The sequence below is a fragment of the Rhinoderma darwinii genome, chromosome 5 (genome assembly GCF_050947455.1).
Source record: "Rhinoderma darwinii isolate aRhiDar2 chromosome 5, aRhiDar2.hap1, whole genome shotgun sequence".
Lineage (NCBI taxonomy): Eukaryota > Metazoa > Chordata > Amphibia > Anura > Rhinodermatidae > Rhinoderma > Rhinoderma darwinii.
In genome coordinates this window covers 206,399,086-206,419,683 of record NC_134691.1, presented here as the reverse complement: position 1 = coordinate 206,419,683, position 20,598 = coordinate 206,399,086, and the positions used below count along the sequence as shown (strand labels likewise).

The window sequence follows — 20,598 nt, the reverse complement described above, 5'->3', positions numbered from 1 at the left end:
AGAGGCTCTGTCACCACATTATAAGTGCCCTATCTCCTACATAAGGAGATGGGCGCTATAATGTAGGTGACAGTAGTGCTTTTTATTTTAAAAAAACTATCTGTTTTCACCACTTTATTAGCGATTTTAGATTTATGCTAATGAGTTGCTTAATGCCCAAGTGGGCGTGTTTTACTTTCGACCAAGTGGGCGTTGTACAGAGGAGTGTATGATGCTGACCAATCAGCGTCATGCACTCCTCTCCATTAATCTAGGCAGCGCATGGGGATCCTTTTAGATCGCTATGTGCTGTCTTTTACTAACACATTAACAATACTGAAGTGTTTAGACAGTGAATAGACATTCCACGGGATGTCTATTCACAATCCCTGCACTTCGTTACTGTTCTGTGGTAGTTACAACAGAGGAAGCGTAATCTCGTTGTAACCTGTCATCTACAGCGTAATCTCGCGAAATTACGCTTCCTCTGCTGTAACTACCACAGACAGAGTAACAAAGTGCAGAGATTGTGAATAGACATCCCGTGGAATGTCTATTCACTGTCTAAACACTTCAGTATCGTTAATGTGTTAGTATAAGACAGCACATAGTGATCTAAAAGGATCCCTATGCGCTGCCTAAATGAATGGAGAGGAGTGCATGACGCTGATAGGGCAGCGTCATACACTCCTCTGTACAAAGCCCACTTGGTCTAAACTAAAAACACGCCCACTTGGGCATTAAGAAACTCATTAGCATAAATCTAAAATCGCTAATAAAGTGGTGAAAACAGATCGTTTTTTTAAATAAAAAGCATTACTGTCACCTACATTATAGCGCCCGTCTCCTTATGTAGGAGATAGGGCACTTATAATGTGGTGACAGAGCCTCTTTAAGCTGCTGTAAGCACGGTGAAATGCTATCAGGTATAAAAGTATTCACATCAGGACTAATCACTACCCCAAGGTATGTAATGTTGTCAGCCCATTGTAGGGGTGTAGGAATAGTGGCCCCCTGGCTCCCGCATCCACTGCCAATATCAAGGACTTTGACCAGTTAACCTTCAGACCAGAGAACAATGTAAACCTATCAAATAATAGGCTCGCAGTGATTGAACAGTATCATCAGCGTATAATGAAACCTTCTCCTCTCTTCCACCTAGAGCATATCCCGTTATATCCGGAGAGTTCCTTATGGCTATAGAAGGGTTTCAATTGCTAATGCAAATAGAAAAGGTGACATCCCTGTCTACTTCCTCGTGCCAGGGGAAATGAGGGGGGAGATATGGCGGTTGGATTTGACACTCGCTATCTGCTGTGAATATAAGAGACGCACCCATTGGACAAAACGGTCTCCAAACCCAAATCTACACAATACTGACCAAAGGTATGGCCATTCTACCGACTAAAATTCTTTCTCTAGGTCAAAAGAGGCTACAATCCGGGAGCCAAGGGGTTTAGAGGCAGAGATTAGTAAATAGTCTCCGTAAATTTATATCTGTAGCTTTACCCAGCATAAAACCAGATTGGTCTTGATGAACCACATGAGATATCACCTTTTGCAATCGCATTGCAAGTATTTTGGCTAGGATTTTAACATCACAATTGAAAAGGGAGATGGGTTTGTAGGATACACAATTGCTCGGATCTTTATGGGGCATAGGGATCAGTAGTATAACGGCCTCTCTCATATAAGGAGGGAGGATCGTCTCCCCCGCACAGGGATTGAAATAGGACAAGAAGCCGCGGAATAATGATGTCCACATGTGACTTATAGCATTCAATGGGGAGCCTATCCCAACCCGGGGTTTTTCTATTCGGGAAAGAGCAAATGTCCGCTGTAACCTCCTCCAAAGTTAGTTCAGCATCTAAAGAGGCAGTATCTTCCTCATCTAGAACAGGGCAGTAAATAGTATACAGATACTCCTCCAAACTACTCATGGAATACATCACTTTGGATGAGTATAGCTCAGCATAGAATTAAGCGAATGTCTGATTAATGGCCAAAGGATCTGTAACCAGTAGACCCATAGGGGATGCAATTTCCACTATAGGATTCGCTACCGTGTCGTCTCTAACCAGATATGCCAATAAGAGCCCGTTTTTGTCTCCCTGCTCAAAGCATCTCTGTTGGGAGTATAATGTTTTCTTTCTGGTTACTTCTGTCAAAAATAAACTATATTCCCGTTGTTTGACAGAGAATTCAAGAAAATCAGAGGCGCTCTGTTAAGTATCTGCCAGGCACAGCTTCTGTATCCACGCCCATAGGTAATCAGTCTGCACCTGCTTCTATGTCTGTGAGACTGACTCCATCTTCCACCACTCAGGATGGCAGGCTTAGGAGTGGGAGAGCCTATCACAGCCTGGCCAGACGGAGCTAGCTCCCGCCCTCTGTCTATTTATACCTGCCTTTCCTGTTCCTCCTTGCTTGTGATTCTTGTCTGTTTGTTTCCTGGCCCTGCTGCAGCTTCTTGAACTACTTGTCCCTGCTTCGTATTGACCCTGGCTTACTGACTACTCTTCTGCTCTGCGTTTGGTACCTCGTACACTCCTGGTTTGACTCGGCTTGTTCACTACTCTCCTGCTCTGCGTTTGGCACCTCGTACTCTCTTAGTTTGACTCGGCTCGTTTACTACTCTTGTTGCTCACGGTGTTGCCGTGGGCAACTGCCCCGTTTCCCTTTGTTCTGTGTTTCCTTGTCTGGTTGTCTGTCGTGCACTTACTGAGTGTAGGGACCGTCGCCCAGTTGTACCCCGTCGCCTAGGGCGGGTCGTTGCAAGTAGGCAGGGACTGAGTGGCGGGTAGATTAGGGCTCACTTGTCTGTTTCCCTATCCCTGTCATTACACAATGTCTCCTGATTACGACAATACCCCATATTTGGTAATAAACTGCTGTTTGGACCCACAGCAGGGCTCAGAAGGGAAGGAGCGCCATTTGGATTTTAGATTTCTGATTTTGCTGGAATGGTTTTCGGTGCAATGTCGCATTTGCAATGCACTGGAGGGACCAAAACAGTGGAAACCCCCCAAAAGTTACCACATTTTGGAAACTACACCTCTCAAGGAATTTATCTAGGGGTATAGTGAGCATTTAGACCCCACGGGGCTTTTGCAGAGTTTATTAGAATTAGGCCGCGAAAATTATCACATTTTTTTCCACTAAAATGTTGAATTTTCTCATTTTCACAAGGGCTAAAGGAGAAAAAAACAACCAATTTTTGTAAAGTGATTTCTCCCGAGTACGGAAATACCCCACATGTGGTCATACGTTTTTTTCATTAGAAATGAATTAACCCTTTCAGGACTGATCCATTTTTTGCTTTCTTATTTTCGATTTTCACTCCCCGCCTTCCAAGAGCCATAACGTTTTTATTTTTGAGGGCTTATTTCTTGCGGGAGGAGCTGTAGTATTTAAACAGCGATTTTGGCGGTTTCAATTATTAAATTTTTTGAAGGTTTTCACTGCGAATTAAATAATGGTATATTGTAATAGTTCGGACTTTAACGGACCTAGCGATGCCAATTTTGTTCATTTTTTTTACATTACTTTAGAAGAAAAATGGGAAAAAGTTTTTTTTTTTAACTTAAAAAAAAAAAAATTCTCACTACTAATAACTTTCATTCTTCTACACATTTTATTAGTCCCCTTAGGGGACTTGATCCAGCGATCATTGGATCGCTGGTACAATACACTGCAATACTAATGTATTGCTGTATATTGTTATTCTTACAGACTTCTGTAACAGAGCGATCGCCGTACCTGTCCGTTAGTCCCGGGTGTGAGCTGTAATACACAGCTGACACCCGCAGCGTATGGAGCGGGCTCAGCACGTGAGCTGGCTCCATACATCAACCCCTGCACCATGAAGGGCAATTAAGTCATAGTGCACAAAGGGGTTAGTGCACAGCAGATGGTTCAAAGTGTAAATTTAAATTTTCCACTGATATGCCATTTTAGGCCCCATGCACACGACCGTATTTTTGTCCACCCGTAAATACTGGCGTAAATACGGGTCCTTGGTCACACGTATTCGACCCGTATTCCACCCGTATTTACGGGCACGTTTCTCTGCAAAATTACACTGCAGTAATCGGCAGCCCTTCTCTCTATCAGTGCAGAATAAAGAGAAGGGACAGTCCTTTCCGTAATAAAAGTAAAAGAATTCATACTTACCCGGCCGTTGTCTTGGTGATGCGTCCCTCTCTTGACATCCAGCCCGACCTCCCTGGATGACGCGCAGTCCATGTGACCGCTGCAGCCAGTGATCTGCCTGTGATTGGCTGCAGCGGTCACATTGTCTGTAACGTCATCCCAGGAGGCCGGACTGGAGGAAGAAGCAGGGAGTTCTGGGTAAGTATGAACGTCTTTTTTTTTTTTACAGCTTTATCTATATTGTGATCGGCAGTCAATGTCCCTGGTGCTGAAAGAGTTACTGCCGATCGTTTAACTCTTTCAGCACCCTGGAGAGTGACTATACACTGACGTCGCCTAGCAACGCTCCCGTAATTACGGGTGCACACACGTAGTCACCCGTAATTACGAGAGCCCCATAGACTTCTATGGGCCTGCCCGTGCCGTAATTACGGCCTGAAATAGGACATGATTACGGGCGTTTTTACGGTCGTGTGCATGGGGCCTTAGTGCATAATATGTTGTGCCAAGTTTGTGCCACAGAAGACAAATACCTCATAACACGTTAAGTGGGCTCTGCCAGGTATGGCGATGCCATATATGTGGGCGCAAACTGCTGCTTGGGCATGCTGCAGGGCTCAGAAGGGATGGAGCACCATTTTGCTTTTGGAGCTCAGATTTTGCTTGGTAGTTGTTCTGTTTGGGGTTTTACTGGTATTTCAGTTTAGAATGTGGGGGCATATGTAATCTGTGCGGGTTACATCAGGGCATAATAAGAGGGTATAATAATGGGGTAAAGAAATAATATTTCATAGATATGTGGCCGGTGTCGCACTGATAAATGGCGCCAGATCTTATCCGCTTTTGGACACTCTGCACATTTTGCATCGCCATATTCTGAGAGCCAGAACTTTTTTATTTTTTCACCACCGGAGCCGTGTGAGGGCTTATTTGTTGCGTGACAATCTGTAGTTTTCATTGGTACCATTTTGGGGTACATGCAATTTTTTTGATCACTTTTTATTCAATTTTTTTGCAATCCTGACCAAAAAACAGGAATTCTGACAAAGTTTTTTAGTTTATTTTTTTGCGGCGTTCATCGTACGCTATAAATGACATTTTTACTTTATTCTGCGAGCTGGTATGATTACGGCGATACCATATGTATATAGGTTTTTTTCCTTTTTTTAGCGTTTGCGCAATAAAATCACTTATTTATAAAAAAATAAAATTTCTGTGTTACCATATTCTGAGAGGCATCATTTTTTTATATTTTAGTCAAAAAAGCTGTGTATGGGCTTGTTTTTTGCGGGACGGATTGAAGTTTTTATTGGTACTATTTTTGGGTACATGCGACTTTTTGATCACTTTTTATTTTGGGAGGGGTGGTGACCAAAAAAATAGCGATTCTGTGGTAGTTTTTTTTATTGATTATTAGTTTTATAGTTGCGGTCGTTACGAACGCGGTGATACCAAATATGTGTACTTTTTTAATGTGTTAATTTTTTTCCTATAAAAGTCTTAGGCCGGATTCACACGAGCGTGTGCGTTTTGCGTGGTGCTTTTCTGTTTTCATTCATAGTTTTGACTACTGTAGCGCGCATCGCGTGCGGCACACGGAAGTGAGTCCGTGTGCCGTGCGCGGTTTTCACGCACCCATTGACTTTAATGGGTGCGTGATGCGCGAAAAACGGGCAAATATAGGACATGTCGTGAGTTTTACGCAGCGGACATACGCTGCGTGAAAATAACTGACAGTCGGAACGGACCTATTGACTAACATAGGTCTGTGCGTCGTGCGTGAAAATCACGCGCGTTGCACGGACGTATTATACGTTTGTCTGAATAAGTCCTTATTATAGGAAAAAAAAGCATTTTGTGTTTATAGAACTTATAGCTCATTTTTACACTTTTTTTTAAAAAACATTTATTACTTATTTTTACTTTTTTTACTTGTCCCACTAGGGGACTACGAGACTTGCAGCTTTGATCGCTGCTAGAGTACATTACATTACACACGTAGTGTAATGTACTCTAATGCCTCATTCACACGACAGGGTCCGAGTGACGGCCGTTAAAACTGGCTGTTTTTCCCGGCTGGTTTGCATCCGTTCCGATTCCATTCCGGGCCGTGTTTAACGGCCGATTTTGACCAGTTTTGCATCCGTTTTTTTCCTTGGCCGTTTTAAAATCGGATGAATTTCATTTAAATTTGTTGCCACACACAGCCCTCTGTAGATAATGCCACAGCCCCCCTGGTAGGTAATGCCACACAGCCCCCCTGGTAGGTAATGCCACCCAGCCCCCCTGGTAGGTAATGCCACCCAGCCCCCTGCAGGTAATGCCACCCAGCCCCCAGCAAGTAATGCCACCCAGCCCCCTATATGTAATGCCACCCAGCCCTCTGCAGGTAATGCCACCCAGCCCCCTGCAGGTAATGCCACCCAGCCCCCTGCAGGTAATGCCACCCAGCCCCTTGCAGGTAATGCCAACCAGCCCCCTGCAGGTAATGCCACCCAGCCCCCTGCAGGTAATGCCAACCAGCCTCCTGCAGGTAATGCCACCCAGCCCCCTGCAGGTAATGCCACCCAGCCCCCTGCAGGTAATGCCACCCAGCCCCCAGCAGGTAATGCCACCCAGCCCCCTGCAGGTAATGCCACCCAGCCCCCTATATGTAATGCCACCCAGCCCTCTGCAGGTAATGCCACCCAGCCCTCTGCAGGTAATGCCACCCAGCCCCCTGTATGTAATGCGACCCTGCCCCTGTATGTAATGCCACCCAGCTCCCTGTATGTAATGCCACCAAGTCCCCTGTAGGTAATGCCACACAGCCCCCTGTAGGTTGCACCCATCCCCCCTTTCCAGGAGAAGTCACTGACTTCAATGTCCATATATGGACAGTTTGGTAACTCACTTCTCCTGGAGAGGAATTCCCTGCCACAGGTCGGGAATTCCGCTTCAGAAGTGAGTGACGTCAGTGTCCATATATGGACAGTTTGGTAACTCACTTCTTCTGTAGCGGAATCCCCAGCCACAGGGTCGGTGATTCCGCTTCAGAAGTGAGTGACGTCACTGTGTCCATATATGGACAGTGTAGTCACTCAGTTCTCATGTAGCGGAATCCCCGGCCATAGAGTCGGGGATTGCGCTTCAGAAGTGAGTGACGTCGCTGTGTCCATATATGGACAGTGTTGTCACTCACTTCTCCTGTAGCAGAATCCCTGGCCACGGGGTCGGGGATTCCGCTTCAGAAGTGAGTGACGTCGCTGTGTCCATATATGGACAGTGTAGTCACTCACTTCTCCTGTAGGGGAATCCCCGGCCACGGGGTTGGGGATTCCGCTTCAGAAGTGAGTGACGTCGCTGTGTCCATATGTGGACAGTGTAGTCACTCACTTCTCCTGTAGCGGAATACTCGGCCATAGAGTCGGGGATTCCGCTTCAGAAGTGAGTGACGTCGCTGTGTCCATATATGGACAGTGTAGTCACTCACTTCTCCTGTAGCGGAATCCCCGGTCACGGGGTCGGGGATTCTGCTTCAGAAGTGAGTGACGTCGGTGTGTCCATATATGGACAGTGTAGTCACTCACTTCTCCTGTAGGGGAATCCCCGGCCACGGGGTTGGGGATTCCACTTCAGAAGTGAGTGACGTCGCTGTGTCCATATATGGACAGTGTTGTCACTCACTTCTCCTGTAGCGGAATCCCTGGCCACGGGGTCGGGGATTCCGCTTCAGAAGTGAGTGACGTCGCTGTGTCCATATATGGACAGTGTAGTCACTCACTTCTCCCGTAGGGGAATCCCCGGCCACGGGGTTGGGGATTCCGCTTCAGAAGTGAGTGACGTCGCTGTGTCCATATATGGACAGTGTAGTCACTCACTTCTCCTGTAGCGGAATCCTCGGCCATAGAGTCGGGGATTCCGCTTCAGAAGTGAGTGACGTCGCTGTGTCAATATATGGACAGTGTAGTTACTCACTTCTCCTGTACCGGAATCCCCGGCCACGGGGTCGGGGATTCCGCTTCAGAAGTGAGTGACGTCGCTGTGTCCATATATGGACAGTGTAGTCACTCACTTCTCCTGTAGGGGAAACCCCGGCCACGGGGTTCGGGATTACGCTTTAGGGTATGTGCACACGATAGCAGGCATTTACGTGTGAAAAGACAAACTGTTTTCAAGAGAAAACAGCTGCCTCGTTTCACACGTAAATGCTCCTCCTCGTAATATACGAGGCGTCTGTGACGCTCGTAAATCTTGAGCTGCTCTTCATTGAGTTCAAGGAAGAACGGCTCAAATTACTTTGCAAAGAAGTGTCCTGCACTTCTTTGCCGAGGCAGTCAATTTACGCGTCGTCGCTTGACAGCTGTCAAACGACGACGCGTAAATTACTGGTCGTCTGCACAGTACGTCGGCAAACCCATTCAAATGAATGGGCAGATGTTTGCCGACGTATTGTAGCCCTATTTTCAGGCGTAAAACGAGGCATAATACGCCTCGTTTACGTCTGAAAATAGGTCGTGTGAACCCAGCCTCAGAAGTGAGTGAGGTCGCTGTGTCCATATATGGACAGTGTAGTCACTCACTTCTCCTGTAGCGGAATCCTCGGCCATAGAGTCGGGGATTCCGCATCAGAAGTGAGTGATGTCGCTGTGTCCATATATGGACAGAGTAGTCACTCACTTCTCCTGTAGCAGAATCCCCCGGCCATAGAGTCAAGGATTCCGCTTCAGAAGTGAGTGACGTCGCTGTGTCCATATATGGACAGTATAGTCACTCACTTCTGCTGTAGCGGAATCCCCAGCCACGGGGTCCGGGATTCCGCTTCAGAAGTGAGTGACGTCGCTGTGTCCATATATGGACAGTGTAGTCACTCACTTCTCCTGTAGCAGAATCCCCGGACATAGAGTCGGGGATTCCGCTTCAGAAGTGAGTGACGTCGCTGTGTCCATATATGGACAGTGTAGTCACTCACTTCTCCTGTAGCAAAATCCCCGGCCACGGGGTCGGGGATTCCGCTTCAGTAGTGAGTGACGTCGCTGTGTCCATATATGGACAGTGTAGTCACTCACTTCTCCTGTAGCGGAATCCCCAATTCCCGGCCGGGGATTGGGGATTCCGACTCCTACAGGGAGCAAAAAAAGACCCTCCTCCTCCTCACATGCACTCTGCACTGTGAGGAGGAGAGAGAGCGCGAGTGACAGAATACATGGCCATCACTTGGGACACATTCCGGTGATGGCCGTGTATTACCCGGCCCCATAGACTTCTATGGGAGCCGGGCGGCCGGGTAAACGGCCGAAAATAGGGCATGTCCCATTTTTTGACGGCCAGGTTTCCCGGGCCGTCAAAAAATCGGTCATGTGAATAGCACCATTAGGGGTCTATTGTTCCTACTGCAGCCGGGTGACGGCCGATTTATGAATGGCCGTCACACGGCCGGGAAACCCTGTCGTGTGAATAAGGGCTAACTGTCATTGTGACCTAACTGTCACTCTGACAGAAAGCCGAGGAGAACGGCCGGAGGCTGCTGCTCCGAGGCTTCCATACATGGCAACCTGGAGGCCATTGTCTGGCCTCCGATTGCCACAAAAAGCATCGGCAGCCCCCACAATCACTTATTGGGGACTGCCGATATGCTTAAAAAAACTTAAATGCGCCGACGGCAATCCGTCGCCACATTTAAGGGGTTAATTGCCGAAAGCAGCGGCGATGGTCCGCTGACCGGCGAGACTGATGTGTCAGCTGTCTAGGACAGCTGTCAGCGCGGGCTTGTCACTCTGTGTTTACACAGAGTGACAGTTTGAAATACTGACGAAAATGAACGTCATGATGCGCGATCTAGCAGCCGTCATTTTCGTCATAGGTTGGGAAAGGGTTAAGCCACTTGCGTTTTTTACGGCTTTTTTTTTAGCTGTTTTTCTATAGAGTCAATGTAAAAAGGCTCCAAAAACAACTCAAGAAGAGACATGCGCTTCTTTTTCGCGGGCGTCTTTTTACGCTGCGTTTTCCGAAAATGTCGGAACAGAACGCTGTATTTCCCATTGGAATCAATGGGCGGATGTTTGTAGGCGTTCTGCTTCAGTTTTTTAAGGCATTTTTCGAGGAATAAACGCCCCGAAATACGCCTGAAAATACTACGTGTGCACATAGCCTCAGGGTGTGTTCACACGGATTATTTTCGGCCGTTTACGGCCGAAAAATCGGAAGCAGAACGCCTCCGAACATCTGCCCATTGATTTCAATGAGAAAAACGGCGTTCTGTACCGACGGGCCATTTTTTTACGCGGGCGTTTTTTTGAAAGAAGTGCATGTCACTTTTTGAGCCATTTTTCATTGACTCTATAGAAAAACAGCGGCAAAAACAGCCGTAAAAAACGCCGCGAAAAGCACAAGTTGCTAATAAAAAAAATGGCCGAAAATCAGGAGCTGTTTTCCCTTGAAAACAGCTCCGTATTTTCAGAAGTTTTTTTAGTAAGGGTATGTGCACACGTGAACTGTCTTTTACGTCTGAAAAGGCAGACTGTTTTCAGGAGAAAACAGCGGCCTCGTTTCAGACGTAAAAGCTCCTCCTCGCATTTTGCGAGGCTTCTCTGACAGCCGTAAATTTTGAGCTGTGCTTCATTGAGTTCAATGAAGAACGGCTCAAATTACGTCTGAAAGTGTCCTGCACTTCTTTTGACGAGGCTGTATTTTTACGCGTCGTCGTTTGACAGCTGTCAAACGACGACGCGTAAATGACAGGTCGTCTGCACAGTATGTCGGCAAACCCATTCAAATGAATGGGCAGATGTTTGCAGACGTATTGTAGCCCTATTTTCTGACGTAAAACGAGGCATAATACGCCTCGTTTACGTCTGAAAATAGGTCGTGTGAACCCAGCCTGAGGGTATGTTCACACGCACTAATTACGGACGTAATTCTGGCGTTTTTGCCCCGAATTACGTCCGAAAAAAGCGCCTCGATAGCGCTGACAAACATCTGCCCATTGAAAGCAATGGGATGACGTTTGTCTGTTCACACGAGGCGTATATTTACGCGCCGCTGTCAAATGACGGCGCGTAAATAGACGCCCGCGTCAAAGAAGTGACCTGTCACTTCTTGGGGCGTAATTGGAGCCGTTATTCATTGACTCCAATGAAAATCAGCTCCAATTACGTCCGGAATGGACGCTGCGTTCAAGCGCCTGCACATGCCGGTACGGCTGAAATTACAGGGTTGTTTCCTCCTGAAAACATCCCCGTAATTTCAGCCGTTACGGACGCTGTCGTGTGAACATACCCTCAGTTCAGTTTTTTTACACAGATTTTTGACGCGGAAACGGTGTCGGAAAACGTGCCAAAAAACGGCCGAAAATGCTTCCCATTGATTTCAATGGGAGGTGGAGGCGTTTTCCTGCGAGCGGAAAAACCGTCTCGCGGGAAAAAGCGACATGCCCTATCTTTGGGCATTTACGTCTCTGACCTCCCATTGACATCAATGGGAGGCAGAGAAAGCGTATTTCGCTGTTTTTTGCCCACGGTGCTCGATGGCTGCGGGCGAAAAACGCAGCGGAAATAGGCATGCAGGCAGAGCAAAATCTGCCTGCAAAAAACTCAGTGTGAACCCAGCCTAAGCGTGTGAACATACCCTAAGATTTGAGAAATAGGCCAAAATAAACTCGGTCCTGAATGGGTTGAAGTAGTGATCTGATTGGTTGCTAGGACAATGCACGAGCCCCTGAAGCTTCTCCGTGCGGTCACGTGGTATAATAGCATTACGGTTATGTGATATTTAGCTCGGTGGGCGCCAATATGTGGCTTTCCCGCTGTTGGAAATCTTTATCTCCTCCGCATGCTGAGAATTGTAGTTTATTAATAGCTCGAGAGCCAAAACTTGAAGCACAGTGTTTTACAGAATGGAAACTATCCATTTTGACTGCATTGCATGAGGTAATATTCGACTGGAAACCGCTTCGTGTATGTCCCTCTGGTCTTTCCCTACATTGTAACAGGAAGTTATTTTGTGTGACCCGGAAGCTGATAGATTGCTACAGATGAGCGGGCAATGCTGCATGGAGCTTTGACTGAAAAGAGCGGTGTAGTTTTGTGCTATGGAATAGTGACTGGCACAGCCTTCTCGTCTCGTTTACATTGCAATACATTCTAACGAATTGACTTAGTTGCTTCTAGCTCTACAATGGCGAGTAAACGAAAACGACAAGAAGATTTTCAGAAAGTAAAGCTGAAGGTTGGAAAGAAAAGACCGCGAGCGGACAATGTTACCGAGACCAATTGTAGGATTAAGTCTATTCACCTGAGCGAGCAACTGAGAGAAGACTCGTCGCTCCCCACCAGTAAAAGAAAGCTTACAATAACGGTATTTATCTGTACGTGGTTATAGAGCGCTAGCTGTACGCGACATTCTTACCTAGAATATACTCTAATAAGTCTTCATTCAATGTTGACTGTAGCAGCCAATAAGGTCACCGGTTTCATTTCCAAAGCTGCTTTCTGATTGGTTGCAATGGCCAACCTGTTCTGAAAGATTTTAGGCATGGAACCAATATTGATACAGTGAATTTGAATACATTATATATATATATTTAACCCCTTAGCGGCCAGGCCTTAAAGAAGCTCTGTCCCCACATTATAAGTGGCCTATCTCCTAAATAAGGAGATCGGCGCTATAATGTAGGTGACAGTAATGCTTTTTATTTAGAAAAAACGATCTGTTTTTACTACTTTATTAGCGATTTTTAGCTTTATGCTAATGAGTTTCTTAATGCCCACGTGGGCGTGTTTTTACTTTCGACCAAGTGGGCGTTGTACAGAGGAGTGTATGACGCTGACCAATCGGCATCATGCACTCCTCTCCATTCATTTACACTAGCAATATAGTTATATCACTATGTGCAGCCTCATACACAAACCCTAACATTACTACAGTGTCCTGATAATGAATATACATCACTACCAGCCTGGACGTCATGTGTATTCAGAATCCTGACACGTCTGAATCTTTTCTGTGAGATTTCCAGCAAGGCAAGCCTAATCTCGCGAGATTACGTTTGCCTTGTTGGAAATCTCACAGAAAAGATTCAGAAAGGTCAGGATTCTGAATAGACATCACGTCCTGGTTGGAGGTAATGTATATTCATTGTCAGGACACTGCCACAACGTTATAGTGTGTTTATGTGGGCTGCACATAGCGATATAGCTATATCGCTATGTGCTGTGTAAATGAATGGAGAGGAGTGTATGAAGCTGATTGGTCACTGATTGGTCAGAGTCATACACGCCTCTGTACAACGCCCACTTGGTCTAAAGTAAAAACACGCCCACGTGGGCATTAAGAAACTCATTAGCATAAATCTAAAATCGCTCCTAACGTGGTAAAAATAGATCGTTTTTCTAAATAAAAAGCATTACTGTCACCTACATTATAGCGCCCATCTCCTTATATAGCAGATAGGGCACTTATAATGTGGTGACAGAGCCTCTTTAAGGGGTTAAAAAGCAACGTGCGCATTTGAGGCCTATTTTGGCGATTTACCAAGCGTTGGCTCCAATTACAGGACTCTGAGGTGAATTCGTAAAACTAACCCATGAGAAGTGTCTCCATTTTAGACACTACACTTTGAAGGCATTTATCAAGGGGTGTAGTGAGCATTTTGAGCCTACAGGTTTTTTGTTTTTTTTACTGGAAATAAATGCTCAGTGAATGGTGAAAATTGCAATTTTCCACTGATATGCCTTTTTAGTGCACAATATATTGTGCCCAGTTTGTGCCCCTGAAGACATACCTTAAACCGTTAAGCGGGTTCTCCAGGGTACAGTAATGACATATAGGTGGTATAATGACAATATATCTCGAGTGTCGCACTGATAAATGGTGCCCACCCTTATCCCACTTTTGGAACACACTGCACTTTTTGTGTCACCTTATTCTGAGAGCCAGAACTTTTTTGTTTTTTGTTGTAGACGGTGCTGTATGAGGGCTTATTTTGTGCGGGACTATCTGTAGTTTTTAATGGTACCATGTTAGGGGTATTTTTGAGCACTCTTTATTCCATTTTATAGAAAGCAAGGTGACAAAAAAAATTATAAAATATGCTGCCATAACTTTTATTATTTTTTTTTTCCCCGTCAAAGCGGATGTGCTCTAGTTTCTATTGTTACCTTTTTGGACAACATGCCACGATACAAAAAAAATGAGGTTTTTTTTTTTTGTTTTTTTTTTCCCCTAGAATTAAAGACTCGTCTTTTAACTATAAACAATTTGTTTTATATCTGTACAGTTTTTTTTTTTTTAGGGGACTTGAAGGCCTATGTAGTGCAATGTATTAGAACTGTCAGTTTAACACTGTTAGCAAGCCTTTTAGCTCCGTCTTCAGCAGGGACTATTGGGCTGCCGTACTTGGCATACCAGGAGGCCATTGTTAGGCAACCGGTAGCCATAGAAACCATCATGTCGCAGCTGAGCTGATCGGCTACAAATCACCTAGACACTGTTGTCTCTATTGACCGTGGCATTTAAGCCTTTAAACGGCAGGGATCGGTGCTAGCTCCAGTTCCTGCCGTTACAGCAGGGTGTCAGCTGTAATACACAGCTGACACCCGCTGGTGATGGCGCAGACTCCGCTTCTGAGCCTGCGCCATTACAGCAATGTACATTTATGGTGCAAAGTGTTAACCCTTTGGTGGCAGCGATGTAAGTGTACGTGACCTGCTGCCAAGGGGTTATACGTAATCTAACATGTCACTATTATTTGGTGGAAATCTGTGAAGAGAGAGCAAGGAGAATTTGCTTCCTACCAAGTTTACACTGGATGACCAGGTCCACTATCTGGACAATTATAGATACAATTAGAGGTAGAAACTCTGGAGTAATGAGAGTACATATGGAGTCCGCTGAAAGTGAGAGCGTTTACTAGTTTTATATGTGACCGTTTCACACATTGTGTTTTTATTTGCAGGATATCCTTTCTCAGATGCACCATTACAACGCCAGTGTTAAACATGGCGCTCTTGTTGGTCTCCGAGATATCCTATCAACTCATCCTTCAGTAATTGATGCGCATATTTCTGTTATCATGAGTGAGGTAGCGGCAGTGTTTACGGATAAGGATCAAATGGTCAGATCTGCTGCGATTTCTGTGTTACAGCATTTAACGCCCATTATCTCCCAAGAAAAAATTGCTCCTTTCTTTCCTCTTGTAAGTGCCCATCTCTCCACTGCCATGACTCATATTATGATCGGTATCCAGGAAGACTCATTAAAGATTTTAGACGTCCTTTTGGAATCTTACCCCGATCTACTGATTGATCGCAGTAGTATGTTGGTGAACAATTTCCTGGAACTTATATCTCATAAGAAGAGCTCTAAAGAAATAAAAAGCATTGAGAAACCATCGATGTGGACTTTGTCTGTGAATCCAAATCGAAAGATTACATCCCAAAAGTGGCGGATAAATGTACTAAGCAGATTAAAAAAATTCTTGCAAGCGTTAATGAAGCGAGCTTCAAAAGGGTTTCCCAACAAGGAAGGACTTCAGGACAACACAGATAAGCTCGTTTCCGTGAAGAAAAATGTTGATGTCTCTTGGGCAAACCATGCTAATGGTAAACAATATATCAACCTGTATTATTCTGGAGAAACACGTTCTAATATGAGCTCGTCATTTTCTTTAAGGTAATTTTTGTTTTCTGGCTTTTCCCACTCTCTTCGGGTTTCCAGATGGGGTGGGGTGTGTCACAATAAATATGAAGCTTATTTGACATTCAGCAACAAAGGGGTTGTCCACATTTTATTTTTTCTATAAATTTATTTATAGAATAGGAAATCATACAGATTTCTAATATGCATGTATTTAAAATTCTGCTCACCTACCTTTCTTATCAGTGCAGATGCCTCTGTCTAAAAAATAAAAAAATGGTAGCCCACAGCTTAGTCCATAGAATAACTGAATGGACTAAAGATGGCGTCAGTCATGTGACCACTGGCATTCCGGTAACACTGGTAACATCCCAGAGACAGGCAGTTATTTTATAAATCTTCTAGAGACCGTAAATACATGCATAGTGAATTAGTTGTTTATCGTTATTTCACCATAAGTTTTCTTCACATAGCCCATGGATGTGTCATCTGTTGCCCCAACACATTGTGTGTGTGGGTGGTCACATGACTGACGCCATGTTTAGTCCTATTCAGTTAGCATGTGGATGCATTATACAGGACTAATCTGTGGACTATACCCTTCTAATGTGACAGGTATCATGCACTATAATAAATGTATGTGAGCAGAATTTCTAATACATGTGTATATATTAGAAAACTATGATTTCCTATTCTACAAATAAGTAAAAAAAAAAAAATACTAGGGTTGTCACGACACCAGAATTTGGGCTTCGATACCGATACTTTGTGTAGTATTGCGATTTTTGATACCAAAACAATACTTTGCCAACAGTAATAAAAAAAATAATTCTTCCATTATTTGATGTGAGGCACGTAGCGTGACGAATATTGAATGTGCCTCATATTAATAGTAATTAACCCCATCATGTTTCTCAGTCATAATTGACAACATTGGGTTATTGTGTAAGGTACGTGATGGGGTTGAAGAGAACCTTTCACCTCCCCATACATGTGCAGCATATAATGGGGAGGGCTAAACAAACCCTGCGGCACTTTCCATTTTTTTTTTCTACCTCCCCTCTGTTATTTAGGTATCGGTGCCGTTCTATTTGGTGCCCGATATTTAAATAACACCCTGAACTGTCAACGGGGCGTGTACTGGCAAGGGGGCGTGTTATGGCTGTGACACTGTTCAATCAGATATGGACAATATTACAGCGAGAGCGGGGAGAGTGTGAGAGAGCGGGGAGAGTGTGAGAGAGCGGGGAGAGTGTGAGAGAGCGGGGAGAGTGTGAGAGAGCGGGGAGAGTGTGAGAGAGCGGGGAGAGTGTGAGAGAGCGGGGAGAGTGGTGAGAGCGCACACGCTCTCATTCTTCAGCTTTCAAGATTAGTCTTCTGCTGAACTGGCAAGGGGGCGTGTCACTTCTACAGACCGTGTAAGAGATGGGGAGAGGAGAGCGCGCTCTCATCTCCAGCTCTTGTGAGAGATCAGTCTTGTATTGTCTGCCGAAGCGCTCCCCAGCTCTTACACTGTCCGTAGCAGTGACACAAAGTACAAGACTGATCTCTCGCAAGAGCTGAAAAGATAAGAACGCGCTCTCCTCTCCACATCGCTTACACTGTCTGTAGCAGTGACACGCCCCCTTGCCAGTTCGGGTGAAAAGACTACAATCGCGCGCACTCTCTCCTCGCTCTTGCTGTGGCACTGTCCACATCTGATTGGACAGTGTCACAGCCAAAGTACCACGCCCCCTTGCCAGTACACGCCCCTTGACTGTTCAGTGTTTTATTTAAATATCGGGCGCCAAATATAACTGCACCGATATCTATATAACGGAGGGAGGTAGGAAAAAAAATGTAAAGTGCCCCAGGGTTTGTTCAGCCCTCACCATTATGTGCTGCACATGTATGGGGTGGTGAAAGGTTCTCTTTAATTACTATTAATGTGAGGCACATAGAGGTTAAATTCATCACACCTCGTGCTTTACATTAATAATTGAGAAGTTTTTATTTATAGCGTACACATCATAAATGTCAAAAATTAGTTGTGCAGGTTATTACGGCCGCACAAATACCCAATATATGTATTGAGACTGAATGTTTGTTGTAAAAAATGTGTATGTGTATTTTTTATTTATTTAACGTTACTTTTGTTTTTACTTTTTTATTTTTAAACGTAAATGTACTGGCATATATCTATATGCCAGTACATTAGCCTGTGTACGGATAGTACACAGGCAGTTGTTAGGACATACCTAAAGTATGCCCTAACAGGAAATATGGTCAGACAGCCCTGGGGTCCTTCAATGACCCTGGGCCGTCTGTCCATATATGGTATGGTATGGCCCTCAATCGCATCACTGGGATTCCCTGTGACGCGATCCAAGACACACATCTTACCTGCAGTGCAGCTGGTCTGCATGATGGCGCCTGCTCTCTCCCTGCAAACAGCTGATCTGCTGTGTGACTCTGACCTGCGTCTGCGCAGTACAGAGCCAGAGAGCAGAGTCAATGGAACGGCTCCCGTTCATTGACTCCTATGCACTGTAGCTGCCGTATTCCATCTCCGTATGTGTCGTTAATCGACACATACAGAGATGAAAAACAAAATGGCAGCCCCCATATAGAAGTAAAAGTTAGAAAAAAGTAAAACACAAACACACAAATAAATAACATATTTATTTTAAGAACATACTAAAAGCAATATTATATAAAAAAAAAAAATTGTTTTTCGCGACACCCGTCCTTTAAGAGGCTCTGTCACCAGATTAGAAGTGCCTACATATCTCCTACCTAATCTGATAGGTGCTGTAATGTAGAGAACAGTGGTTTTTATTTTGAAAAACGATAATTTTTGACAGTTATGAACAATTTTAGATTTATGCTAATGACTTTCTTAATGACCAACGGGGCGGTTTTTAGCTTTTTACCAAGTGGGAGTTGTGAAGAGAAGTGTATGATGCTGACCAATCAGCGCCATAAACTTCTCTTCATTCATGCCCAATTTGCTTCACTGCACAGCGTGATCTCGCGAGATCACGCTGTGATGGGACTTCCTCACACAGGTTCTTCATTGGAGCCATGGAAGACTGAGCAGACAGCCTCCAGCTGCTGCGGATTCAGATAAACGTCCTGGCACGGCTGGAGGCGATGTCTGTTGACTCTTCCATCGCCCAGTTGGTCATTAACCCGTTAGTGATCGCCCCATAGTGTTTTTACGTCTGTCACTAACGGGCCTTATTCCGATGCAATAGATTTTTTACGTCGCTGCATCGGAATAAGTAAACAGAGCAGGGAGCTGTCCAATCTCCCTGCTCTCAGTATTCGTATCGATCTCACCCGTTTTAACCCTTCAGATGCGGCGCTCAATAGCGTGCACCGCATCTGAGTGGTTTTGGAGAGAGGGAGGGAGCTCCCTCATCCCACTGACACCCGGCGATAAGATTGCCGAGTGTCTGTCTCCGATGGCAGGCAGGGGCCTAATAAAGGCCCCCAGGTCTGCCTGTAATGAATGCCTGCTAGATCATGCCTCTGGCATGACCTAGCAGATACCTGTCCGTTTTACACGGACAGGCATAATACACTGCAATACAGAAGTATTGCAGTGTATTATAAATGCGATCGGACAATCGCATAGTAAAATTCCGTAGTGGGACTAGTAAAAAAGTGAAAAAAAAAATATTAACCCACTTTTCCCCCCTTACAAACTGCTTTATTATTAACAAAATAAAGTAAAAAAGTGACACCTATTTGGTATCGCCGCATCCGTAACGACCCCAACTATAAACTTATTACATAATTTAACCCGCACGGTGAACGTCGTAAAAAAACATGCAAAAATTGCTGTTTTCTTTGAATCCAGCCTTAGGGCTTATTCAGACGAACGTATAATACGTCCGTGCTACGCACATGATTTAGTCAATGGGGCCGTTCAGACTGTCCGTGATTTTCACGCAGCATATGTCCGCTGCGTAAAACTCACAACATTTCCTATATTTGCCCGTTTTTCGCACATCACGCACCCATTGAAGTCAATGGGTGCGTAAAAACAGTGCACTTCCGTGTGCCGCGCGCTACAGTAGTCCAAAACTATGAATGAATGAAAACAAAAGCACCACGTGCTTTTCTGTTTACAAACATAAAAACAGAGTGTCATAATGATGGCGGCTGCATAAAAATCACGCAGCCACGCACCATATGCTGCTGACACACGGAGCTTTTATGGACCTTTTGCACGCGCAAAACGCTCGTGTGAATCCGGCCTTAAAAAAATGTGATAAAAAGTGATCAAAAAGTCGCATCTACTCCAAAATGGTACCGAAAAAAAAAGCCCTCATACAACCGCATCGGCGAAAAAATAAAACGTTATGGCTCTTCAAATATGGAGACACAAACAAATCATTTTGAAAAAAGTGTTTTTACTGTGTAAAAGTAGTAAAACATACAAAAACTATACAAATTTGGTATCGTTGCAATTGTAACAACCCACTGAATAAAGTCATTGTGTTATTTATACCACACGGTAAACGGCGTAAATTTAGGACGCAAAAAAGTGTGGCGAAATTGCTATATATTTTTTTCTATTCCCCCCCCCCCCCCCCCCCAAAAAAAAAAGTTAAAAGTTAATCAATAAATAATATGTAACCAAAAATGGTGCTATTAAAAAATACAACTTATCCCGCAAAAAACAAGACCTTATACAGCTATGTCGACGCAAAAATAAAAAGTTATAGCTCTTTGAATGAGACGATGGAAAAACTTAAAAAAATGGCTTGGTCATTAAGGTCTAAAATAGGCTGGTCCTTTAAGTGGTTAAGAACTAACTAGCATAAATTAAAAATTGTTCATAACTTGCTCAAATATGATAGTTTT

At 44.6% G+C, this 20,598-nt stretch overlaps 1 protein-coding gene across 1 annotated transcript in view; it reads left to right on the top strand.

Moving 5' to 3' along the window:
* The first annotated feature begins 11,894 nt into the window (after window positions 1-11,894).
* Window positions 11,895-20,598, top strand: part of TEX10 (testis expressed 10) — a 108,124-nt gene continuing 99,420 nt past the window's right edge. Inside the window, 2 exon segments of the mRNA XM_075828190.1 lie at window positions 11,895-12,465; window positions 15,065-15,780. Coding sequence (XP_075684305.1) covers window positions 12,286-12,465; window positions 15,065-15,780 — 896 coding nt within the window. The 5' untranslated portion in view covers window positions 11,895-12,285.